At 49.1% G+C, this 21,493-nt stretch overlaps 1 protein-coding gene across 2 annotated transcripts in view; it reads left to right on the forward strand.

The window, feature by feature from the left end:
- The window catches only part of SPAG17 (sperm associated antigen 17), a 274,579-nt gene that overhangs the window by 109,894 nt on the left and 143,192 nt on the right, over nucleotides 1-21,493 (forward strand). For both annotated transcript variants that reach the window (XM_088463601.1, XM_088463602.1), the window contains exons 4-7: nucleotides 10,681-10,797; nucleotides 17,028-17,202; nucleotides 17,297-17,473; nucleotides 21,080-21,261. In XM_088463601.1, the coding sequence (XP_088319727.1) occupies nucleotides 10,681-10,797; nucleotides 17,028-17,202; nucleotides 17,297-17,473; nucleotides 21,080-21,261 (651 nt within the window). The remainder of the gene's footprint in view (nucleotides 1-10,680; nucleotides 10,798-17,027; nucleotides 17,203-17,296; nucleotides 17,474-21,079; nucleotides 21,262-21,493) is intronic.

Here is a 21,493-nt window from a genome sequence, read left to right on the forward strand (position 1 = left end):
AGGCTGTGATGGTACTCCATGTTACTGATGGTATCTCAGTATTGTGTAATCACTGCGTGTGATGAGGTTAGTAATTCCTGAGTAAGGTCAGAGCCTGTGTAAGTGTGTGTGAGGCTGTGATGGTACTCCATGTTACTGATGGTTTCTCAGTCTTGTGTAATCACTACGTGTGATGAGGTTAGTAATTCCTGAGTAAGGTCAGAGCCTGTATAAGTGTGTGTGAGGATGTGATGGTACTCCATGTTACTGATGGTATATCAGTCTTGTGTAATCACTGTGTGTGATGAGGTTAGTAATTCCTGAGTAAGGTCAGAGCCTGTGTAAGTGTGTGTGAGGCTGTGATGGTACTCCATGTTACTGATGGTATCTCAGTCTTGTGTAGTCACTGTGTGTGATGAGGTTAGTAATTCCTGAGTAAGGTCAGAGCCTGTGTAAGTGTGTGTGAGGCTGTGATGGTACTCCATGTTACTGATGGTTTCTCAGTCTTGTGTAATCATTGCGTGTGATGAGGTTAGTAATTCCTGAGTAAGGTCAGAGCCTGTGTAAGTGTGTGTGAGGATGTGATGGTACTCCATGTTACTGATGGTATCTCAGTCTTGTGTAATCACTGCGTGTGATGAGGTTAGTAATTCCTGAGTAAGGTCTGAGCCTGTGTAAGTGTGTGTGAGGATGTGATGGTACTCCATGTTACTGATGGTATCTCAGTCTTGTGTAATCACTGCGTGTGATGAGGTTAGTAATTCCTGAGTAAGGTCAGAGCCTGTGTAAGTGTGTGTGAGGCTGTGATGGTACTCCATGTTACTGATGGTTTCTCAGTCTTGTGTAATCACTGTGTGTGATGAGGTTAGTAATTCCTGAGTAAGGTCAGAGCCTGTATAAGTGTGTGTGAGGATGTGATGGTACTCCATGTTACTGATGGTTTCTCAGTCTTGTGTAGTCACTGTGTGTGATGAGGTTAGTAATTCCTGAGTAAGGTCAGAGCCTGTATAAGTGTGTGTGAGGATGTGATGGTACTCCATGTTACTGATGGTCTCTCAGTCTTGTGTAATCACTGCGTGTGATGAGGTTAGTAATTCCTGAGTAAGGTCAGAGCCTGTGTAAGTGTGTGTGAGGCTGTGATGGTACTCCATGTTACTGATGGTGTCTCAGTCTTGTGTAATCACTGTGTGTGTGTGATGAGGTTAGTAATTCCTGAGTAAGTGACAGCAGAGAGCCGGGTAGGACATGCCATTACGTGACTGTATATAAAGGGGGACAGGAGAGAGCAGGGTAGGACATGCCATTACGTGACTATATATTAGGGGTCAGGAGAGAGCGGGGTAGGACGTGCCATTACGTGACTGTATATAAAGGGGGACAGGAGAGAGCAGGGTAGGACGTGCCATTACGTGACTGTATATAAAGGGGGACAGGAGAGAGCGGGGTAGGACGTGCCATTACGTGACTGTATATAAAGCGGGACAGGAGAGCGCGGGGTAGGACGTGCCATTACGTGACTGTATATAAAGGGGGACAGGAGAGAGCGGGGTAGGACGTGCCATTACGTGACTGTATGTAAAGGAGGACAGGAGAGAGCGGGATAGGACATGCCATTACGTGACTGTATATAAAGGAGGACAGGAGAGAGCGGGATAGGACATGACATTACGTGACTGTATATAAAGGGGGACAGGAGAAAGCCGGGTAGGACGTGCCATTACGTGACTGTATATAAAGGGGGACAGGAGAGAGCAGGGTAGGACATGCCATTACGTGACTATATATTAAGGGGTCAGGAGAGAGCGGGGTAGGACGTGCCATTACGTGACTGTATATAAAAGGGGACAGGAGAGAGCGGGGTAGGACGTGCCATTACGTGACTGTATATAAAGGAGGACAGGAGAGAGCGGGGTAGGACGTGACATTACGTGACTGTATATAAAGGGGGACAGGAGAGAGCCGGGTAGGACGTGCCATTACGTGACTGTATATAAAGGGGGACAGGAGAGAGCGGGGTAGGACGTGCCATTACGTGACTATATAAAGGGGGACAGGAGAGAGCGGGGTAGGACGTGCCATTATGTGACTGTATATAAAGGGGAACAGGAGAGAGCGGGGTAGGACATGCCATTACGTGACTGTATATAAAGGTGGACAGGAGAGAGCGGGATTTGACATGACATTACGTGACTGTATATAAAGGGGGACAGGAGAGAGCAAGGTAGGACATGCCATTACGTGACTGTAAATAAAGGGGGACAGGAGAGAGCGGGGTAGGACGTGCCATTACGTGACTGTATATAAAGGGGGAGAGGAGAGAGCGGGGTAGGAAATGCCATTACGTGACTGTATATAAAGGGGGACAGGAGAGAGCAGGGTAGGACATGCCATTACGTGACTGTATATAAAGGGGGAGAGGAGAGAGCAGGGTAGGACATGCCATTACGTGACTGTATATAAAGGGGGACAGGAGAGAGCGGGGTAGGACATGCCATTACGTGACTGTATATAAAGGGGGACAGGAGAGAGCGGGGTAGGACGTGTCATTACGTGACTGTATATAAAGGGGGACAGGAGAGAGCGGGGTAGGACATGCCATTACGTGACTGTATATAAAGGGGGACAGGAGAGTCCGGGGTAGGACGTGCCATTACGTGACTGTATATAAAGGGGGACAGGAGAGAGCGGGGTAGGACGTGCCATTACGTGACTGTATATAAACGGGGAGAGGAGAGAGCGGGGTAGGACGTGCCATTACGTGACTGTATATAAAGGGGGACAGGAGAGAGCAGGGTAGGACGTGCCATTACGTGACTGTATATAAAGGGGGACAGGAGAGAGCGGGGTAGGACGTGCCATTACATGACTGTATATAAACGGGGAGAGGAGAGAGCGGGGTAGGACGTGCCATTACGTGACTGTATATAAAGGGGGACAGGAGAGAGCGGGGTAGGACGTGCCATTACGTGACTGTATATAAAGGGGGACAGGAGAGAGCAGGGTAGGACATGCCATTACGTGACTGTATATAAAGGGGGACAGGAGAGAGCGGGGTAGGACATGCCATTACGTGACTGTATATAAAGGGGGACAGGAGAGAGCAGGGTAGGACGTGCCATTACGTGACTGTATATAAAGGGGGACAGGAGAGAGCAGGGTAGGACATGCCATTACGTGACTGTATATAAAGGGGGACAGGAGAGAGCGGGGTAGGACATGCCATTACGTGACTGTATATAAAGGGGGACAGGAGAGAGCAGGGTAGGACATGCCATTACGTGACTGTATATAAAGGGGGACAGGAGAGAGCAGGGTAGGACGTGCCATTACATGACTATATATAATTGGGGAGAGGAGAGAGCGGGGTAGGACATGCCATTACGTGACTGTATATAATATATATGGATAGTGCTGGTGATATGAGATATAAATATACAATAATCATTTCCAGACTGGGCAGCTTATTGGAAACATGTGGGGTATGTACAATGAATCACTTATAGAGGGGTTGAACAAATTGCCGAGGGTTGGGGCCGGTGGAGACCCCTACTGTGTGCTCCACGAGTAACATCCCGTACAATGCAGCCGCCAATGGTCGCCGGCTTTGTTCTGGAGATCAAAGTTTTCACGTTTATGGGAAAGTTTATCTGAAATATTGATGAATGTCTGAAAGCTTTTCTCTGCCAGCGTCGTCCTTCCCGCAGCCGCAGAGAGCGCTGAGCCCCGGCCACGGGCAGTGTAAGGATTTATGGGCCAATGGGGCAGAGTGATCAACCACCAACCACTCTGCTCCCAACTGTCACATTACAGGCTGTGTTTGAAATATGGCAGTTAGGAGCTGATTGGTTGGTAATTTATCACTCTCCACTTTATCTCTTCCCAGAGCTTTATACATCTGCCCCAATGTGCGGTTTCCTCCTCCCAGAAATATATTGTTGGCTACTGCGCAAAAGAGAGCAAATGCTCTGCCGCTGCGCCGGAGTCTGTGCTGTCTTCTGCACAGGCGTTGGCTACGGCTGTTGCACTTATTGGACGCGGTCAGGGGACTCAGGCCAGCCAATGACCCTGATTGCTGCCCCTGAATAGAGCACAATAAATATGGCGTCAACTGTCTCAGTGGTGGGTAGGCAGTGTAGGACCCCCATGACCCATAGTCCTGTGTGCCTGCGTGAACACCCTACATCCATTATAGATATGCCACTGGTACAGGCCCATTCCTGATGGTCATTAAAGAGGACACGTTGTAGCTTAGGGGCCTCTTCACCCAGATATAGAGAGCGTATATCTATACATACAGTCAGGTGCATAAATATTGGGATATTGACAGAATTGTCATATTTTGGCCTCTATTCACCACCACAATGGTTTTGAAATGAAACAAACAAGATGTGATTTACCTGCAGACTTTCAGATTTAATTTGAGGGTAATTACATCCAAATCAGGTGAACGGTGTAGGAATTACAATGGTTTCTATATGTGCCTCCCACTTTTTAAGGGGCCAAAAGTAATGGGACTATCAACTCAAAAGTTATTTCATGGACAGGTGTGGGCTATTCCCTCGTTATTTCATTATCAATTAAGCAGGTAAAAGGTCTGGAGTTGATTCTAGGTGTGACATTTGCATTTGGAATCAGTTGCTGTCGACTCTCAATATGAGATCCAAAGAGCTGTCACTATCAGTGAAGCCATCATTAGGCTGAGACATCAAAACAAACCCATCTGAGAGATAGCAAAAACATTAGGTGTGGCCAAATCAACTGTTTGGAACATTCTTAAAAAGAAAGAATGCACCGGAGAGCTCAGCAACACCAAAAGACCAGGAAGACCACGGAAAACAACTGTGGTGGACAGAATTATTTCCCTGGTGAAGAAAAACCACTTTACAACAGCTGGCCAAATCAAGAACACTCTCCAGGAGGTAGATGTATATGTGTCAAAGTCAACAATCAAGAGAAGACTTCACAAGAGTGAATATAGAGGGTTCACCACAAGATGTAAACCATTGGTGAGCCACAAAAACAGGAAGACTAGATTAGAGTTTGCCAAACAACATCTAAAAAAGCCATTACCGTTCTGGAACAACATCCTATGGACAGATGAGACAAAGATCAACTTGTACCAGAGTGATGGGAAGTGAAGAGTATGGAGAAGGAAAGGAACTGCTCATGATCCAAAACATACCACCTCATCAGTGAAGCATGGTGGTGGTAGTGTCATGGCGTGGGCATGTATGGCTGCCAATGGAACTAGTTCCCTTGTATTTATTGATGATGTGACTGCTGACAAAAGCAGCAGAATGAATTCTGAAGTGTTTTGGGCAATATTATATGCTCATATTCAGTCAAATGCTTCAGAACTCATTGGACGGCGCTTCACAGTGCAGATGGACAATGACCCGAAGCATACTGCAAAAGCAACCAAAGAGTTTTTTAAGGCTAAAAAGTGGAATGTTATGCAATGGCCAAGTCAATCCCCTGACCTGAATCTGATGGAGCATGCATTTCACTTGATGAAGACAAAACTGAAGGGAAAATGCCCCAAGAACAAGCAGGAACCGAAGACATTTGCAGTAGAGGCCTGGCAGAGCATCACCAGGGATGAAACCCAGCGTCTGGTGATGTCTATGCGTTCCAGACTTCAGGCTGTAATTGCCTGCAAAGGATTTGCAACAAAGTATTAAAAAGTGAAAGTTAGATTTAGGATTGTTTAGTTTGTCCCATTACTTTTGGCCCCTTAAAAAGTGTGAGGCACATATAGAAACCGTTGTAATTCCTACACCTTTCACCTGATTTGGATGTAATTACCCTCAAATTAAATCTGAAAGTCTGCAGGTAAATCACATCTTGTTTGTTTCATTTCAAAATCATTGTGGTGGTGAATAGAGGCCAAAATATGAAAATTCTGTCAATGTCCCAATATTTATGCACCTGACTGTATATATACAATCTACATTGCGTATTTCATACCTTAATCTGTAAAGGCTCACCCAGATCATACCCAGAGCTGCAGGTTTGGGCAGAGATGTGTTACATATAAGATGGTCTTGTTACACAGCGTGCCCTGTATTAGAATTACTGGTCAGCCCTGTAGTCTGGATTATGTACAGACACCGGGTCTGTCTATTAATGATAGGAACTCTGTATAACAGACAGGAGCGCAGTATTCTAGGTGAGAGCTGAAGGTTTCATCTGACGGTTATGAAGTAAATGTGGGAAGTGGGAAGAGATTACAGTGAGTCCCCCCTCTCCCCCTGCACTATTCATTACAATGGAACTGTATTGTTGGATGTTACTTTGTTGCAACATTGTATCACACTTTCGGTAACAACATTACTCCTTTAGCCATGTACACCCTGGAGCGATGTCGGGCCGATATGCCGTTTTGTAACGATATATATCGCCTGCATAGCTCTGTGTGTACACGATCGCCCGCTCCCGTGGTCGCTAGCGACGTTTGCCAGGTTTGATGTGTTGCACATGAAACATAGCGGTATCGCTAGCAGTCAGTGCATTGTTAATGAATGATGTAAGGGTGATCGTTCCCTCATTCATTAAAGTCATCCAGTGTGGACGCATAATCATTGTTCATGGGCATTCGTTCCAATGTCAGAACGAATGCCCGTCACTCCAGTGTGTACCCAGCCTTAGTTATATCCAGGGTAGCAGCTGCCCACAGCTCTATGCAAGTACACAGGTATATGTGTAATTAGTGATAGATTAGGAGGAAGAAAGACTCACACTTACCTTGCTGGTCACAAGCTGGGACAAGCAGCATCTGCAGTGGTTACACGACACCTTCATGTCTCTGTGAGGTATCCGGAGCATTGTGACATCATGTGAGGTCATACATAGATCATGTGACTGCCAGGTGCTTACCTCATGTTCTCTGCACAGACAGAAGCATCTTTATGGACCGTTTAGAGCTGCATGCCCGGCTGTGCCGCAGGGAGGCTCTAAGCCGGACGCCCGCTGAGATGTTATTACCAGCGGGCGCCCGGCTCCTTCCATGCAGCGCCGCGTTAGCCAGAGGCTGGAGTTCTCTTCTGAACTCCAGCTTCCGCCTCTCTCCATGCGCACTATGGGAGAGATGTCATGCTGTCTCTCCCATAGTTCCGAGGAACAGCGGACAGGACGGCGGCGGAAGTGTTTTTTTTTTTTTTTGTACAAGCGGCACTACAGGGGCATTATATGGGGGCACTTCTACAGGGGCATTGTATGGGGGCACTACTATATGATTTTCTTCCTTTCAAATCAAGTGGTTAACGTCGTCGTACCTAAATATATTTTGGGGTAAAAGGTAAAAAAGTTCTCTGACCCCTGGTATAGAGGAACAACAGACAACCTTGATGAACCCAGAACCAGTCCTGATACTAGTTATGATAATATTTATTCACTGTTCCCTAAAAGGACTCAAAGTACTTTACATTCTCAGTAGACAACATATTACACAGGAGTAGGCCATCTAGGGTGCAGTACAATGGTGTATGGCTATAAAATATACAATTCAAATATAAGATGCCCGCAGAGTCCTCAGTGCCACAGGGTCATCCGCTCACATAGGTGCCAGGCAGCCATCTTGGGCACCTTACATAGGTGACAATGGGTGGGATGAGCAATACATGGAGCTATGGGCCTGATTCAGAGCCGCTCGTAAGCGGCAGCTCGTTCGCTCCGAGCGATGTTTGGCCAACTGCGCATGCGTACGGATCGTTATACGCATGCGCGAACCAGTCAGTGCGGTCGAAATTCATGTGCTCGCAAAATAGCGAATGCCTGATAATTTGAGTGACAGAATGAGGCGTATGTGGGTGGTATCAGGGGAAGGTGCTTGAAAACGGGGAGTGGAGATCCGAACGCAGGCGTGCTTAAAGGTCAAAACGGGCGTTTTATGGGTGTGCATAATTAAAAAAGCAGCGTCATTAACCACGTCACTGGGTTATTTTATAGCCAGAACTGCTCGCAAAATTGTGGTAGCAAAAACCGACCACAAGAATAGCGAGCAGTTCATACCCTGTTCGATGTACTCGATTAATCTAATAAATAGCGGACATGACGTAGGATGCGAGCGGCCAGGGGGCGTAGTTTGCCAAAAAACGACCGCAAGTTTTGTTCGCTCGTTCAGACCTAGAGGCGTGAACAGACCGCGAACGGTTCATTTGAATAGCCACCCCTATATTCAGGACGAGCGAGCGCTAGTTGCGTCCGGCTCTGAATGAGGGCCTATGATCACACATGGGGAAATGCAGAGTACGAATATACAACAAGATACCCACAGAATAATTACTTCCACAAGTTGTTTATCACACCCAGGAGAGTAACTGGTGAGGAAACCATCATGGAAGCGCTACATTAAGGAGTTACAGCTGGTGGGTAAAGAGCTACGTGGACATATAACCACACTATGGAGTTACAGTGGGTGGGAGAAGCACTATGTGGACATATAACCACACTAAGGAGTTACCAGTGGCGTAACTTCATCCCAGGTGCCCGGAGGCAAGATAAATGTTGGTGCCCCCCCCAAACTAAAATGTACCACCCCCCGAGCACCTATGCCAGCCCCAGCTGCCGCCGCCCCCCTTATGCAGTTCCTGTTATATAATGCCTCCAGTAGTGGTCCCCCTATGCAGTGTCTGCCTATGTAGTGTCCCCCAGTAATGGTCCCCCTATGCAGTACCTCCAGTAGTGAGCCCCCTGTAGTTGCCCCCAGTAGTGAGCCCCCTGTAGTTGCCCCCTGTAGTTGCCCCAGTAGTGAGCCCCCTGTAGTTGCCCCCTGTAGTGAGGACATATAACCACACTAAGGAGTTACAGCGGGTGGGAGAAACACTACGTGGACATATAACCACGCTATGGAGTTACAGCGGGTGGGAGAAACACTACGTGGACATATAACCACACTAAGGAGTTACAGCGGGTGGGAGAAACACTACGTGGACATATAACCACGCTATGGAGTTACAGCGGGTGGGACAAGCACTACGTGGACATATAACCACGCTATGGAGTTACAGCGGGTGGGAGATGCACTACGTGGACATATAACCACACTAAGGAGTTACAGCGGGTGGGAGATGCACTACGTGGACATATAACCACACTAAGGAGTTACAGTGGACAGACTACAAATGGCAAAATACCCACAGAATCTTCGGTTCATACGTTCTCCAAAAATTAACCCATACTTAGCTATTTATAAAAAAGCATGTCAGGGAGATTGTGAAAGCAGCACCTATGAGCGTGGCGGTAAAGTGGGCGTGTACTGCTACATCTGAGGGGCATGTCATACATGTGATAGGCGTGTACTGCTACATCTGAAAGGTGTTATACATGTAATAGGCGTGTACTGGTACATCTGAGAGGCGTGTCATACATGTGATAGGTGTGTACTGCTACATCTGAGAAGTGTGTCATACATGTGATAGGTGTGTACTGCTACATCTGAGAGGCGTATCATACATGTGATAGGCATGTACTGGTACATCAGAGAGGCGTATCATACATGTGATAGGCATGTACTGGTACATCAGAGAGGCGTGTCATACATGTGATAGGTGTGTACTGCTACATCTGAGGGGCGTGTCATATATGTGATAGGCATGTACTGGTACATCTGAGAGGCGTGTCATAATACTGACTTACATCCAAATGTAAATGAGCCCCAAAGCAGTTAGTAAGATCTAGGTGATGAAAACACTGATACTTCTCAGAAAATATATGTAGCCATAGGGTCATTGTGCTTTATACCCAATGCAGGGAAGTGATACTAATGATCCCATTTGAATTTATGTATCTATTTTTTTTTTATATCTATAACAGTTATATAATGGGGGTAAGGTGCATTAAGGGAGATTAGTAGGCTCCTCAGGGAGACAGGGAGATTGCTGCTATGTCAGGGAGAGGTGGCCAGTACTGTATGTATTAACCTTCCAGTTTCCTCAGCATTATGTAGAACTGTCATCATTTATTACAGACCCCCATAATACATGGACTTGTGTCTCGCCCGTGATCTGTACATATGACCTCTCTGATAGAGACGCACGTCCTCCAGCGTCACAGGGTATTGGGGTGCACTGATTGGTATAAAACGATTTGGCATAGGGGCAGTTTCCGCAAAGAGCGGGGTGGGATGGGCTGTTAGGGCACGTGCTTCTAGTATAAGCTTTCTAGGGCTCTATATATCCTATATATCTGCATTAAGTGCTTTTATGGTGATTATTTATTATGAACAATACTGGTTGCTGTGTGAAATTGACAATAAAACTATATCCCGCAAATGTTATCTTATTATGTAATATAATGAGGTAAAAGCTGTGCTATGTTCTATTACAGGGACAGACTTTTACATTTTTTAACTTTACCGATGACAGTTTTTTTTAACCACCTCATTATTTTGGAGCAACTGTAACCAGCGGTAACACATCTGGGGTAACACACAATGACGCGTTCTGGCAGTAGGGGGCGCTGTGTCAGGTCACTAAATCCGGCCCAGCAGACACCAGGGATTACGTTCCTGTATTTTCCTGCCTGTCACTATTACAGGAAATGTTTTCAGTAGCGCTGAAGGTCGCAGCGCATACCCCTGGGGCGGCGACTAATCTCCTCCCGCTGCTCTCACACCCCCCCCCCCCGCCCCTGGGATTCACGCCTCCTCCCGCCAAATGGATGTGGCGACCTGGCTATAACGTCTTTATTTCTGCCCCACAGGTGACAGAAGCAGCTAAATTCTTGCTGGACAATGGCGAGAAATTGCCGCTTCCGCTGGTGGCAAAGCTGCTGAAGTTCCAGTTCCTGTGCATCAAACAGAAGGATCTGCAGAGGAAGGTACGGGACAGGCGGGCACTAGGCGGCAGGGGTCACTGTATTCAGTAATGCCAGTCACCAATACCCCCATGTAAGGCTGTGGGACCCGCTAACTTTCACCTATAGCAGCCCCAATGCCCTTAGAGCTGTGCCCTCCGATATGCGGGTGCTGCCTGGTAGGGCGGATTTATACAATATAGGGGGTCAATGTGTGAATGACCGAGTTTCAGACCTGATAATTGTCATTTCTTATTGCCGCGGAAATAAAGCTGTGTACACACTAGATAATATGCGTACCCAGCGACAGCAGATGTGACAGTAGGATATATCAGACGGTACACACTGCACGATCTGGTGTACGACCGCCCGATATATCGTTACTCCGCCGCATCCAGAAACATGGTGTCATCCGCCAGATCTTCAGATTGGCCTGCTGTACAGGCAGATCGGAAGATACAACGAAGGACGCACGGGAGCGCGGAATTGTGGTACACACAGGACAATTTGGCATTCTGATTTGCCTCAAAATGACAAATCGTCCAATATATCATCTAGTGTGGACCCGTACGTAAGAGAATAACATTTGCCTGAATGTATCAAAATACAGACGCAGGAACAGGGGCTCTAAGAGAAGGGACAGGGGCCCTGAAAAGAGGGACATGGACTCTGTGAGGAGAGAAGAGGGGTTTGAGAGGAGGGACAGGGACTCTGAGAGGAGGGACGGGGGCTCTGAGAGGAGGGACGGGGGCTCTGAGAGGGAGGACGGGGTCTCTGAGAGGAGGGACGGGGGCTCTGAGAGGAGGGACGGGGGCTCTGAGAGAAAGGACAGGGGCTCTGAAAAGAGGGACATGGACTCTGTGAGGAGAGAAGAGGGGTTTGAGAGGAGGGACGGGGGCTCTGAGAGGAGGGACGGGGGCTCTGTGAGGAGGGACGGGTGCTCTGAGAGGAAGGACGGGGGCTCTGAGAGGAGGGACGGGGGCTCTGAGAGGAGGGACGGGGGCTCTGAGAGGAGGGACGGGGGCTCTGAGAGAAAGGACAGGGGCTCTGAAAAGAGGGACATGGACTCTGTGAGGAGAGAAGAGGGGTTTGAGAGGAGGGACGGGGGCTCTGAGAGGAGGGACGGGGGCTCTGTGAGGAGGGACGGGGGCTCTGTGAGGAGGGATGGGTGCTCTGAGAGGAAGGACGGGGGCTCTGAGAGGAGGGACGGGGGCTCTGAGAGGAGGGACGGGGGCTCTGAAAGGAGAGAAGAGGGGTTTGAGAGGAGGGACGGGGGCTCTGTGAGGAGGGACGGGGGCTCTGTGAGGAGGGACGGGGGCTCTGAGAGGAGGGACGGGGGCTCTGAGAGGAAGGACAGGGGCTCTGAGGAGGGACGGGGGCTCTGTGAGGAGGGACGGGGGCTCTGTGAGGAGGGACGGGGGCTCTGTGAGGAGGGACGGGGGCTCTGTGAGGAGGGACGGGGGCTCTGAGAGGAGGGACGGGGGCTCTGAGAGGAAGGACAGGGGCTCTGATAAGATGGACAGGGGCTCTGAAAGGAGAGAAGAGGGGTTTGAGACGAGGGACAGGGACTCAGAGGAGGGACGGGGGCTCTGTGAGGAGGGACGGGGGCTCTGTGAGGAGGGACGGGGGCTCTGTGAGGAGGGACGGGGGCTCTGAGAGGAGGGACAGGGGCTCTGAGAGGAAGGACAGGGGCTCTGATAAGATGGACATGGACTCTGTGAGGAGAGAAGAGGGGTTTGAGAGGAGGGACGGGGGCTCTGTGAGGAGGGACGGGGGCTCTGTGAGGAGGGACGGGGGCTCTGAGAGGAAGGACAGGGGCTCTGTGAGGAGGGACGGGGGCTCTGTGAGGAGGGACGGGGGCTCTGAGAGGAGGGACGGGGGCTCTGAGAGGAGGGACGGGGGCTCTGAGAGGAGGGACAGGGGCTCTGAGGAGGGACAGGGGCTCTGTGAGGAGGGACAGGGGCTCTGTGAGGAGGGACAGGGGCTCTGAGAGGAGGGACAGGGGCTCTGAGAGGAGGGACAGGGGCTCTGAGAGGAGGGACGGGGGCTCTGAGAGGGAGGACGGGGTCTCTGAGAGGAGGGACGGGGGCTCTGAGAGGAGGGACGGGGGCTCTGAGAGAAAGGACAGGGGCTCTGAAAAGAGGGACATGGACTCTGTGAGGAGAGAAGAGGGGTTTGAGAGGAGGGACGGGGGCTCTGAGAGGAGGGACGGGGGCTCTGTGAGGAGGGACGGGGGCTCTGTGAGGAGGGACGGGTGCTCTGAGAGGAAGGACGGGGGCTCTGAGAGGAGGGACGGGGGCTCTGAGAGGAGGGACGGGGGCTCTGAGAGGAGGGACGGGGGCTCTGAAAGGAGAGAAGAGGGGTTTGAGAGGAGGGACAAGGACTCAGAGGAGGGACGGGGGCTCTGTGAGGAGGGACGGGGGCTCTGAGAGGAGGGACAGGGGCTCTGAAAGGAGAGAAGAGGGGTTTGAGAGGAGGGACAAGGACTCAGAGGAGGGACGGGGGCTCTGTGAGGAGGGACGGGGGCTCTGAGAGGAGGGACGGGGCTCTGAAAGGAGAGAAGAGGGGTTTGAGAGGAGGGACAAGGACTCAGAGGAGGGACGGGGGCTCTGTGAGGAGGGACGGGGGCTCTGAGAGGAGGGACGGGGGCTCTGTGAGGAGGGACGGAGGCTCTGAGAGGAGGGACGGGGGCTCTGAGAGGAGGGACGGGGGCTCTGAGAGGAGGGACGGGGGCTCTGAGAGGAGGGACAGGGGCTCTGAAAGGAGGGACAGGGGCTCTGAAAGGAGAGAAGAGGGGTTTGAGAGGAGGGACAGGGACTCAGAGGAGGGACGGGGGCTCTGTGAGGAGGGACGGGGGCTCTGTGAGGAGGGACGGGTGCTCTGAGAGGAAGGACGGGGGCTCTGAGAGGAGGGACGGGGGATCTGAGAGGAGGGACGGGGGCTCTGAGAGGAGGGACAGGGGCTCTGAGAGGAAGGACAGGGGCTCTGATAAGATGGACATGGACTCTGTGAGGAGAGAAGAGGGGTTTGAGAGGAGGGACGGGGGCTCTGTGAGGAGGGACGGGGGCTCTGAGAGGAGGGACGGGGGCTCTGAGAGGAGGGACGGGGGCTCTGAAAGGAGAGAAGAGGGGTTTGAGAGGAGGGACAAGGACTCAGAGGAGGGACGGGGGCTCTGTGAGGAGGGACGGGGGCTCTGAGAGGAGGGACGGGGGCTCTGTGAGGAGGGACGGGGGCTCTGAGAGGAGGGACGGGGGCTCTGAGAGGAGGGACGGGGGCTCTGAGAGGAGGGACAGGGGCTCTGAAAGGAGAGAAGAGGGGTTTGAGAGGAGGGACAAGGACTCAGAGGAGGGACGGGGGCTCTGTGAGGAGGGACGGGGGCTCTGTGAGGAGGGACGGGGGCTCTGAGAGGAGGGACGGGGGCTCTGAGAGGAGGGACGGGGGCTCTGTAAGGAGGGACGGGGGCTCTGAGAGGAGGGACGGGGGCTCTGAGAGGAGGGACGGGGGCTCTGAGAGGAGAGAAGAGGGGTTTGGGAGGAGGGACAGGGACTCAGAGGAGGGACGGGGGCTCTGTGAAGAGGGACGGGGGCTCTGTGAGGAGGGACGGGGGCTCTGTGAGGAGGGACGGGGGCTCTGTGAGGAGGGACGGGGGCTCTGAGAGGAAGGACAGGGGCTCTGATAAGATGGACATGGACTCTGTGAGGAGAGAAGAGGGGTTTGAGAGGAGGGACGGGGGCTCTGTGAGGAGGGACGGGGGCTCTGTGAGGAGGGACGGGGGCTCTGAGAGGAGGGACGGGGGCTCTGAGAGGAAGGACAGGGGCTCTGAGGAGGGACGGGGGCTCTGTGAGGAGGGACGGGGGCTCTGTGAGGAGGGACGGGGGCTCTGTGAGGAGGGACGGGGGCTCTGTGAGGAGGGACGGGGGCTCTGTGAGGAGGGACGGGGGCTCTGAGAGGAGGGACAGGGGCTCTGAGAGGAAGGACAGGGGCTCTGATAAGATGGACAGGGGCTCTGAAAGGAGAGAAGAGGGGTTTGAGACGAGGGACAGGGACTCAGAGGAGGGACGGGGGCTCTGTGAGGAGGGACAGGGGCTCTGAGAGGAGGGACAGGGGCTCTGAGAGGAGGGACGGGAGCTCTGAGAGGAGGGACGGGGGCTCTGAGAGGAGGGACGGGGTCTCTGAGAGGAAGGACGGGGGCTCTGTGAGGAGGGACAGGGGCTCTGAGAGGAGGGACTGGGGCTCTGTGAGGAGGGACAGGGGCTCTGAGAGGAAGGACAGGGGCTCTGAGGAGGGACAGGGGCTCTGTGAGGAGGGACAGGGGCTCTGTGAGGAGGGACAGGGGCTCTGAGAGGAGGGTCAGGGGCTCTGAGAGGAGGGACAGGGGCTCTGAGAGGAGGGACAGGGGCTCTGAGAGGAGGGACAGGGGCTCTGAGAGGAGCCAGTCCCTGCAATGTGTTAGACGTGAACACATTAATGGTCCCTCCTTCATATATATGGGTGTTTTTTTGGGGGGGAAATGCCACAAATATTGAATGATAAATAGGCCTATAGACTTTGATGCTTTGTATTTCTAGAATTCTCTAATCTTTCATCTAATAGCTATAAGGGGTAACACTAACCCGTACGCCTTGTGATTCTGTGACAATGGGACGTTCCCCTTACAGTTGTTGGGATCACAAAGGGGAAATTGTCATATTATATTATATATGTGTGAGTTAGTATCCAAGTACCTGTAACCTAACTCATCGTATAGATCACCTTCAGTACCTGTAACCCAACTCATCGTATATATAATATCTTTGGTACCTGTAACCCAACACATCGTATATAATATCTTCGGTACCTGTAACCCAACACATCGTATATAATATCTTCGGTACCTGTAACCCAACTCATCGTATATATAATATCTTTGGTACCTGTAACCCAACTCATCGTATATAATGTCTTCGGTACCTGTAACCCAACTCATCGTATATATAATATCTTTGGTACCTGTAACCCAACTCATCGTATATAATATCTTCGGTACCTGTAACCCAACACATCGTATATAATATCTTCGGTACCTGTAACCCAACACATCGTATATAATGTCTTCGGTACCTGTAACCCAACTCATCGTATATAATATCTTTGGTACCTGTAACCCAACTCATCGTATATAATATCTTTGGTACCTGTAACCCAACTCATCGTATATATAATATCTTTGGTACCTGTAACCCAACTCATCGTATATAATATCTTTGGTACCTGTAACCCAACTCATCGTATATAATGTCTTCGGTACCTGTAACCCAACTCATCGTATATATAATGTCTTCGGTACCTGTAACCCAACACATCGTATATAATATCTTCGGTACCTGTAACCCAACTCATCGTATATAATATCTTCGGTACCTGTAACCCAACTCATCGTATATATAATATCTTCGGTACCTGTAACCCAACACATCGTATATAATATCTTCGGTACCTGTAACCCAACTCATCGTATATAATGTCTTTGGTACCTGTAACCCAACTCATCGTATATAATGTCTTCGGTACCTGTAACCCAACACATCGTATATATATCATCTTTGGTACCTGTAACCCAACTCATCGTATATAATGTCTTCGGTACCTGTAACCCAACACATCGTATATATAATATCTTCGGTACCTGTAACCCAACTCATCGTATATATAATATCTTTGGTACCTGTAACCCAACTCATCGTATATATAATATCTTTGGTACCTGTAACCCAACTCATCGTATGTAATACTAAGTCCTAAAACTTAATTTTGTACTTAATAAAATCCAACGTAAACCTCATATTACAAATATTAGTGTGAGGAAGATTGAAAACTTTCATATTGTTCGTTAGATCACTTACTGTATAAACAATGTTTTTGCTCAACTGTAAATAGTTTTTCACTGTTATGCCACTATAGGCCTCTATCTCTCTCCGTCACCCCCGGTGGTGGGGGGGAGTACTTTATGGATAGTGCCCTCTTTTGTTTACGTCCCGTACGCAGCCGTCAGATTGCGTTCTTCTTCTATAGCCGTTGTTCTGTGTTTTCTCTGAGCTGACAATTACCAGAGATAGTAAATATGGAGGAGAATTACAGCAGAATCCGTTTTTCTCATTTCTGTTGGTTGAGATAAGTTTCCTATTTTATACTTCTGATAGTATACATACGCTGACAGAGCCGAGTACGGCGGGGTCACGGGGAGCTGATCCAGTCTGCTCTGTGCTTTGTATTAGGCGCTGGATGCCAACCTGCAAGCTAAGACGACTAAGAGTGTGAAGGCGAAACCGCCCAGTGCAAAGGGTTCTGGGAAAACCAAAGGCAAAAAAGCGCCCGAGGCTCCAACCCCTGTTAAGAAGACCACGACCCTGAAGCGGCGAGGGGATGAAGAGGACACCAATGTCTATATAGGTAACCGGCTGAGGAGCAGCCCCAGAACATTGCCACACCTAGGTCCATAGACACCCACCGGTCACTACTCACGGGATTGTTCATGTGTTCGCAGATGACGAGCCTGACGATGGGCCCCAGCATTATATCATCGTACATGGAGTCTATCAGCCTCAGATTCTGGCCCTGTTGGCTGATCTCGGCGTCCATGTGTCCAGTGTAATCCGGGTATCTTCCCAGAACTACGCAAGCTTGCCAGTCCATCAGGATGACCCAGACTCAGCGCCGGACGGTACGTACTGACGTTAGATGATAAGTTCTCATCTGCTCTGAGTCACACAAATGGCACCGGGTCTCTCATTAGCTGTCAGATACACCCAGATCTATGCAGCAGGACCGTAGCTAGGGTAGTGCGGCCGGTGCCATCGCACAGGGCACCACGGGGCAGGGGGTGCTGTTTGGGCCAGTCAAATTTCTGTTTATTATCATTCTTGCTTGTAGCTTCCTCTTATGTCATCCCCAGCATCTCCTGGCCTCCCTTATCTCTTCCCTGGCCCTTCCCCATGAGGCCATGGCCCTCTCTCAGGTGCACTATATTATGTCCCTATTTATCCCCAGCATCTCCTGGCCTCCCCTATCTCTTCCCTGGCCCTTCCCCACGAGACCATGGCCCTCTCTCAGGTGCACTATATTATGTCCCTAGTTATCCCCAGCATCTCCTGGCCTCCCCTATCTCTTCCCTGGCCCTTCCCCATGAGGACATGGCCCTTTTTTGGGTGCATTATGTCCCTTTGAAAATGAGGGGGGCACCAATGCTCTTTCTGGCATAGGGTACCAAAAAGTCTAGTTACGGCTCTGCTATGCAGTGTCGTTATGTGTTGTAGTGTAGTCCTCAGACAGTCGTCCCTAACTCACTGCACCCCCAGTATTGCTAGACCTTGACATTCTAGGTATGAGCTAACATTCTGCAAGAGATAAGGGAAATCCAGCAGAACTGCCATGCTGGGAATACACGTCACCGCAGCTGACCGGAAGAGAAGGCTGGGCCATGCCACTCTGTACTCTCTGCATCCCGGTCATAGTCTCATTGGTGTGAGGACCAGACTGGGTTCCTTCAGGCACAGATCATGGTGCCCTCCATATAATACAGAAATAAATTAAGGCGCTTGGTGTGAAATTAATAAATGAATCAAATATCAAATTTAAAAATACATTTATTCATACAATATATTCAGTGCTAATAAAAAACACAAAGGGCATAAGCTCGATATTTAGGGAAAAATAAGCAGATTTATACTGCACGTGCTCACAAGGCAAACGTGCGCCTACGTGCGTCCCTGTGGCCAGTTGGTCGTATCTTATACTTGTGCAGCCGACGTACCACCTGCAGGTGCCTGAGAGCTGGCATAAATACACCCTGATGAAGGTGGCGGTCGCCAGTTGTAGATTGATGCTTCTGATTGGCTGCTTTTGTATTTAGCCCTGAGCTGTTGCTTTCTGCATTTCTTCTGCCTATATTACATATATGATATTGTGCTGTAGTGTGGAATGAATTCCTGTTATAACTGCTGTATTATAGATGGGTATATATTACATACAGTCAGGTGCATAAATATTGGGATATTGACAGAATTGTCATATTTTGGCCTCTATTCACCACCACAATGGCTTTGAAATGAAACAAACAAGATGAGCTTTACCTGCAGACTTTCAGATTTAATTTGAGGGTAATTACATCCAAATCAGGTGAACGGTGTAGGAATTACAACGGTTTCTATATGTGCCTCCCACTTTTTAAGGGGCCAAAAGTAATGGGACTATCAACTCAAAAGCTTATTTCATGGACAGGTGTGGGCTATTCCCTCGTTATTTCATTATCAATTAAGCAGGTAAAAGGTCTGGAGTTGATTCTAGGTGTGACATTTGCATTTGGAATCAGTTGCTGTCGACTCTCAATATGAGATCCAAAGAGCTGTCACTATCAGTGAAGCCATCATTAGGCTGAGACATCAAAACAAACCCATCAGAGAGAGATAGCAAAAACATTAGGTGTGGCCAAATCAACTGTTTGGAACATTCTTAAAAAGAAAGAATGCAACGGAGAGCTCAGCAACACCAAAAGACCCGGAAGACCAAGGAAAACAACTGTGGTGGATGACAGAAGAATTATTTCTCTGGTGAAGAAAAACCCCTTCACAACAGTTGGCCAAATCAAGAACACTCTCCAGGAGGTAGGTGTATATGTGTCAAAGTCGACAATCAAGAGAAGACTTCACAAGAGTGAATATAGAGGGTTCACCACAAGATGTAAACCATTGGTGAGCCACAAAAACAGGAAGAGCAGATTAGAGTTTGTCAAACAACATCTAAAAAAGCCATTACAGTTCTGGAACAACATCCTATGGACAGATGAGACAAAGATCAACTTGTACCAGAGTGATTGGAAGAGAAGAGTATGGAGAAGGAAAGGAACTGCTCATGATCCAAAACATACCATCTCATCAGTGAAGCATGATGGTGGTAGTGTTATGGCATGGGCATGTATGGCTGCCAATGGAACTGGTTCCCTTGTATTTATTGATGATGTAACTGCTGACAAAAGCAGCAGAATGAATTCTGAAGTGTTTCGGGCAATATTATATGCTCATATTCAGTCAAATGCTTCAGAACTCATTGGACAGCGCTTCACAGTGCAGATGGACAGTGACCCGAAGCATACTGCAAAAGCAGAAAAAGAGTTTTTTAAGGCTAAAAAGTGGAATGTTATGCAATGGCCAAGTCAATCCCCTGACCTGAATCCGATTGAGCATGCATTTCACTTGATGAAGACAAAACTGAAGGTAAAATGCCCCAAGAACAAGTAGGAACTGAAGACATTTGCAGTAGAGGCCTGGCAGAGCATCACCAGGGATGAAACCCAGCGTCTGGTGATGTCTATGCGTTCCAGACTTCAGGCTGTAATTGCCTGCAAAGGATTTGCAACAAAGTATTAAAAAGTGAAAGTTAGATTTAGGATTGTTTAGTTTGTCCCATTACTTTTGGCCCCTTAAAAAGTGGGAGGCATATATAGAATCCGTTGTAATTCCTACACCGTTCACCTGATTTGGATGTAATTACTCTCAAATTAAATCTGAAAGTCTGCAGGTAAATCACATCTTGTTTGTTTCATTTCAAAGCCATTGTGGTGGTGACTAGAGGGCAAAATATGAAAATTCTGTCAATGTCGCAATATTTATGCACCTGACTGTATATGATTTTGTGCTGTAGTTTGGAATAAATTCCAGTTATAACTGCTGTATTATAGATGGGTATATAACAGGAATTCATTCCAGACCACAACACAAAATCATATATGTAATATTACTGCTGTATTATAGATGAGTATTTATTACATATATGATATTGTGCTGTAGTTTGGAATGAATTCCTGTTATAACTGCTGTATTATAGATGGGTATTTATTAAACCTAATAGTGAAAAAAATGTTGCTGTCAAAACAAATGTAAAGAAACTCGTCTTGTGTCTGTGAACTGGTTCGTTGACAGCGTATTTGGCTGTAAGTATTCCTGGCGTGAACCTGGCGCACACGCGACTGCTGGCGAGTTGGATGTATTTTTACGCCTGGGTGTTGGATACAGGTGCGCTGAGATTCCCCATGAGCCCAGAGAGGTGTGTTACTAAACAGGAGGTACAGCGACGTCTTATAGCGATCGGTGACTTATTATCTTAGTGCCGCAGTGTGCCGGCATTAGTGCAGCCTTGTGTCATCGCTATGTTCCTGCGCTGTACATTATAAACTCCGGACAGTTATAGCTGTGTATAATATAACGCTGACATTATTTGAATGCCACCTGGGATCTGCAATCCCCGTTATTTATATCACATCTGGCACCCGCAGTTGTAGAGGCCGAGAAACAGAGGAAGGAGTCGGTCACAAAATCGCTGGAATTGTTCTGGAAATATCTAGAACCAGTTCTCAATACTGGAAAGATGGGCTCTCCGCTCAGCCAGGTAGCCAGACTAATATACCTGGTGAAGGAAAGTGCCCAGCCCACTGACTGGAGCGATGGCGACAGACAGGTCAGTAGTACAGGTGTGTGTGGTGTAATAGTGACAGACAGGTCAGTAGTACAGGTGTGTGTGGTGTAATAGTGACAGACAGGTCAGTAGTACAGGTGTGTGTGGTGTAATAGTGACAGACAGGTCAGTAGTACAGGTGTGTGTGTAGTGTAATAATGACAGACAGGTCAGTAGTACAGGTGTGTGGTGTAATTGTGACAGATGGTTCAGTAGTACAGGTGTGTGTGTGGTG

This window comes from Taudactylus pleione, unplaced genomic scaffold, assembly GCF_031769625.1.
Source record: "Taudactylus pleione unplaced genomic scaffold, aTauple2 ptg001412l, whole genome shotgun sequence".
NCBI classification, from domain to species: domain Eukaryota; kingdom Metazoa; phylum Chordata; class Amphibia; order Anura; family Myobatrachidae; genus Taudactylus; species Taudactylus pleione.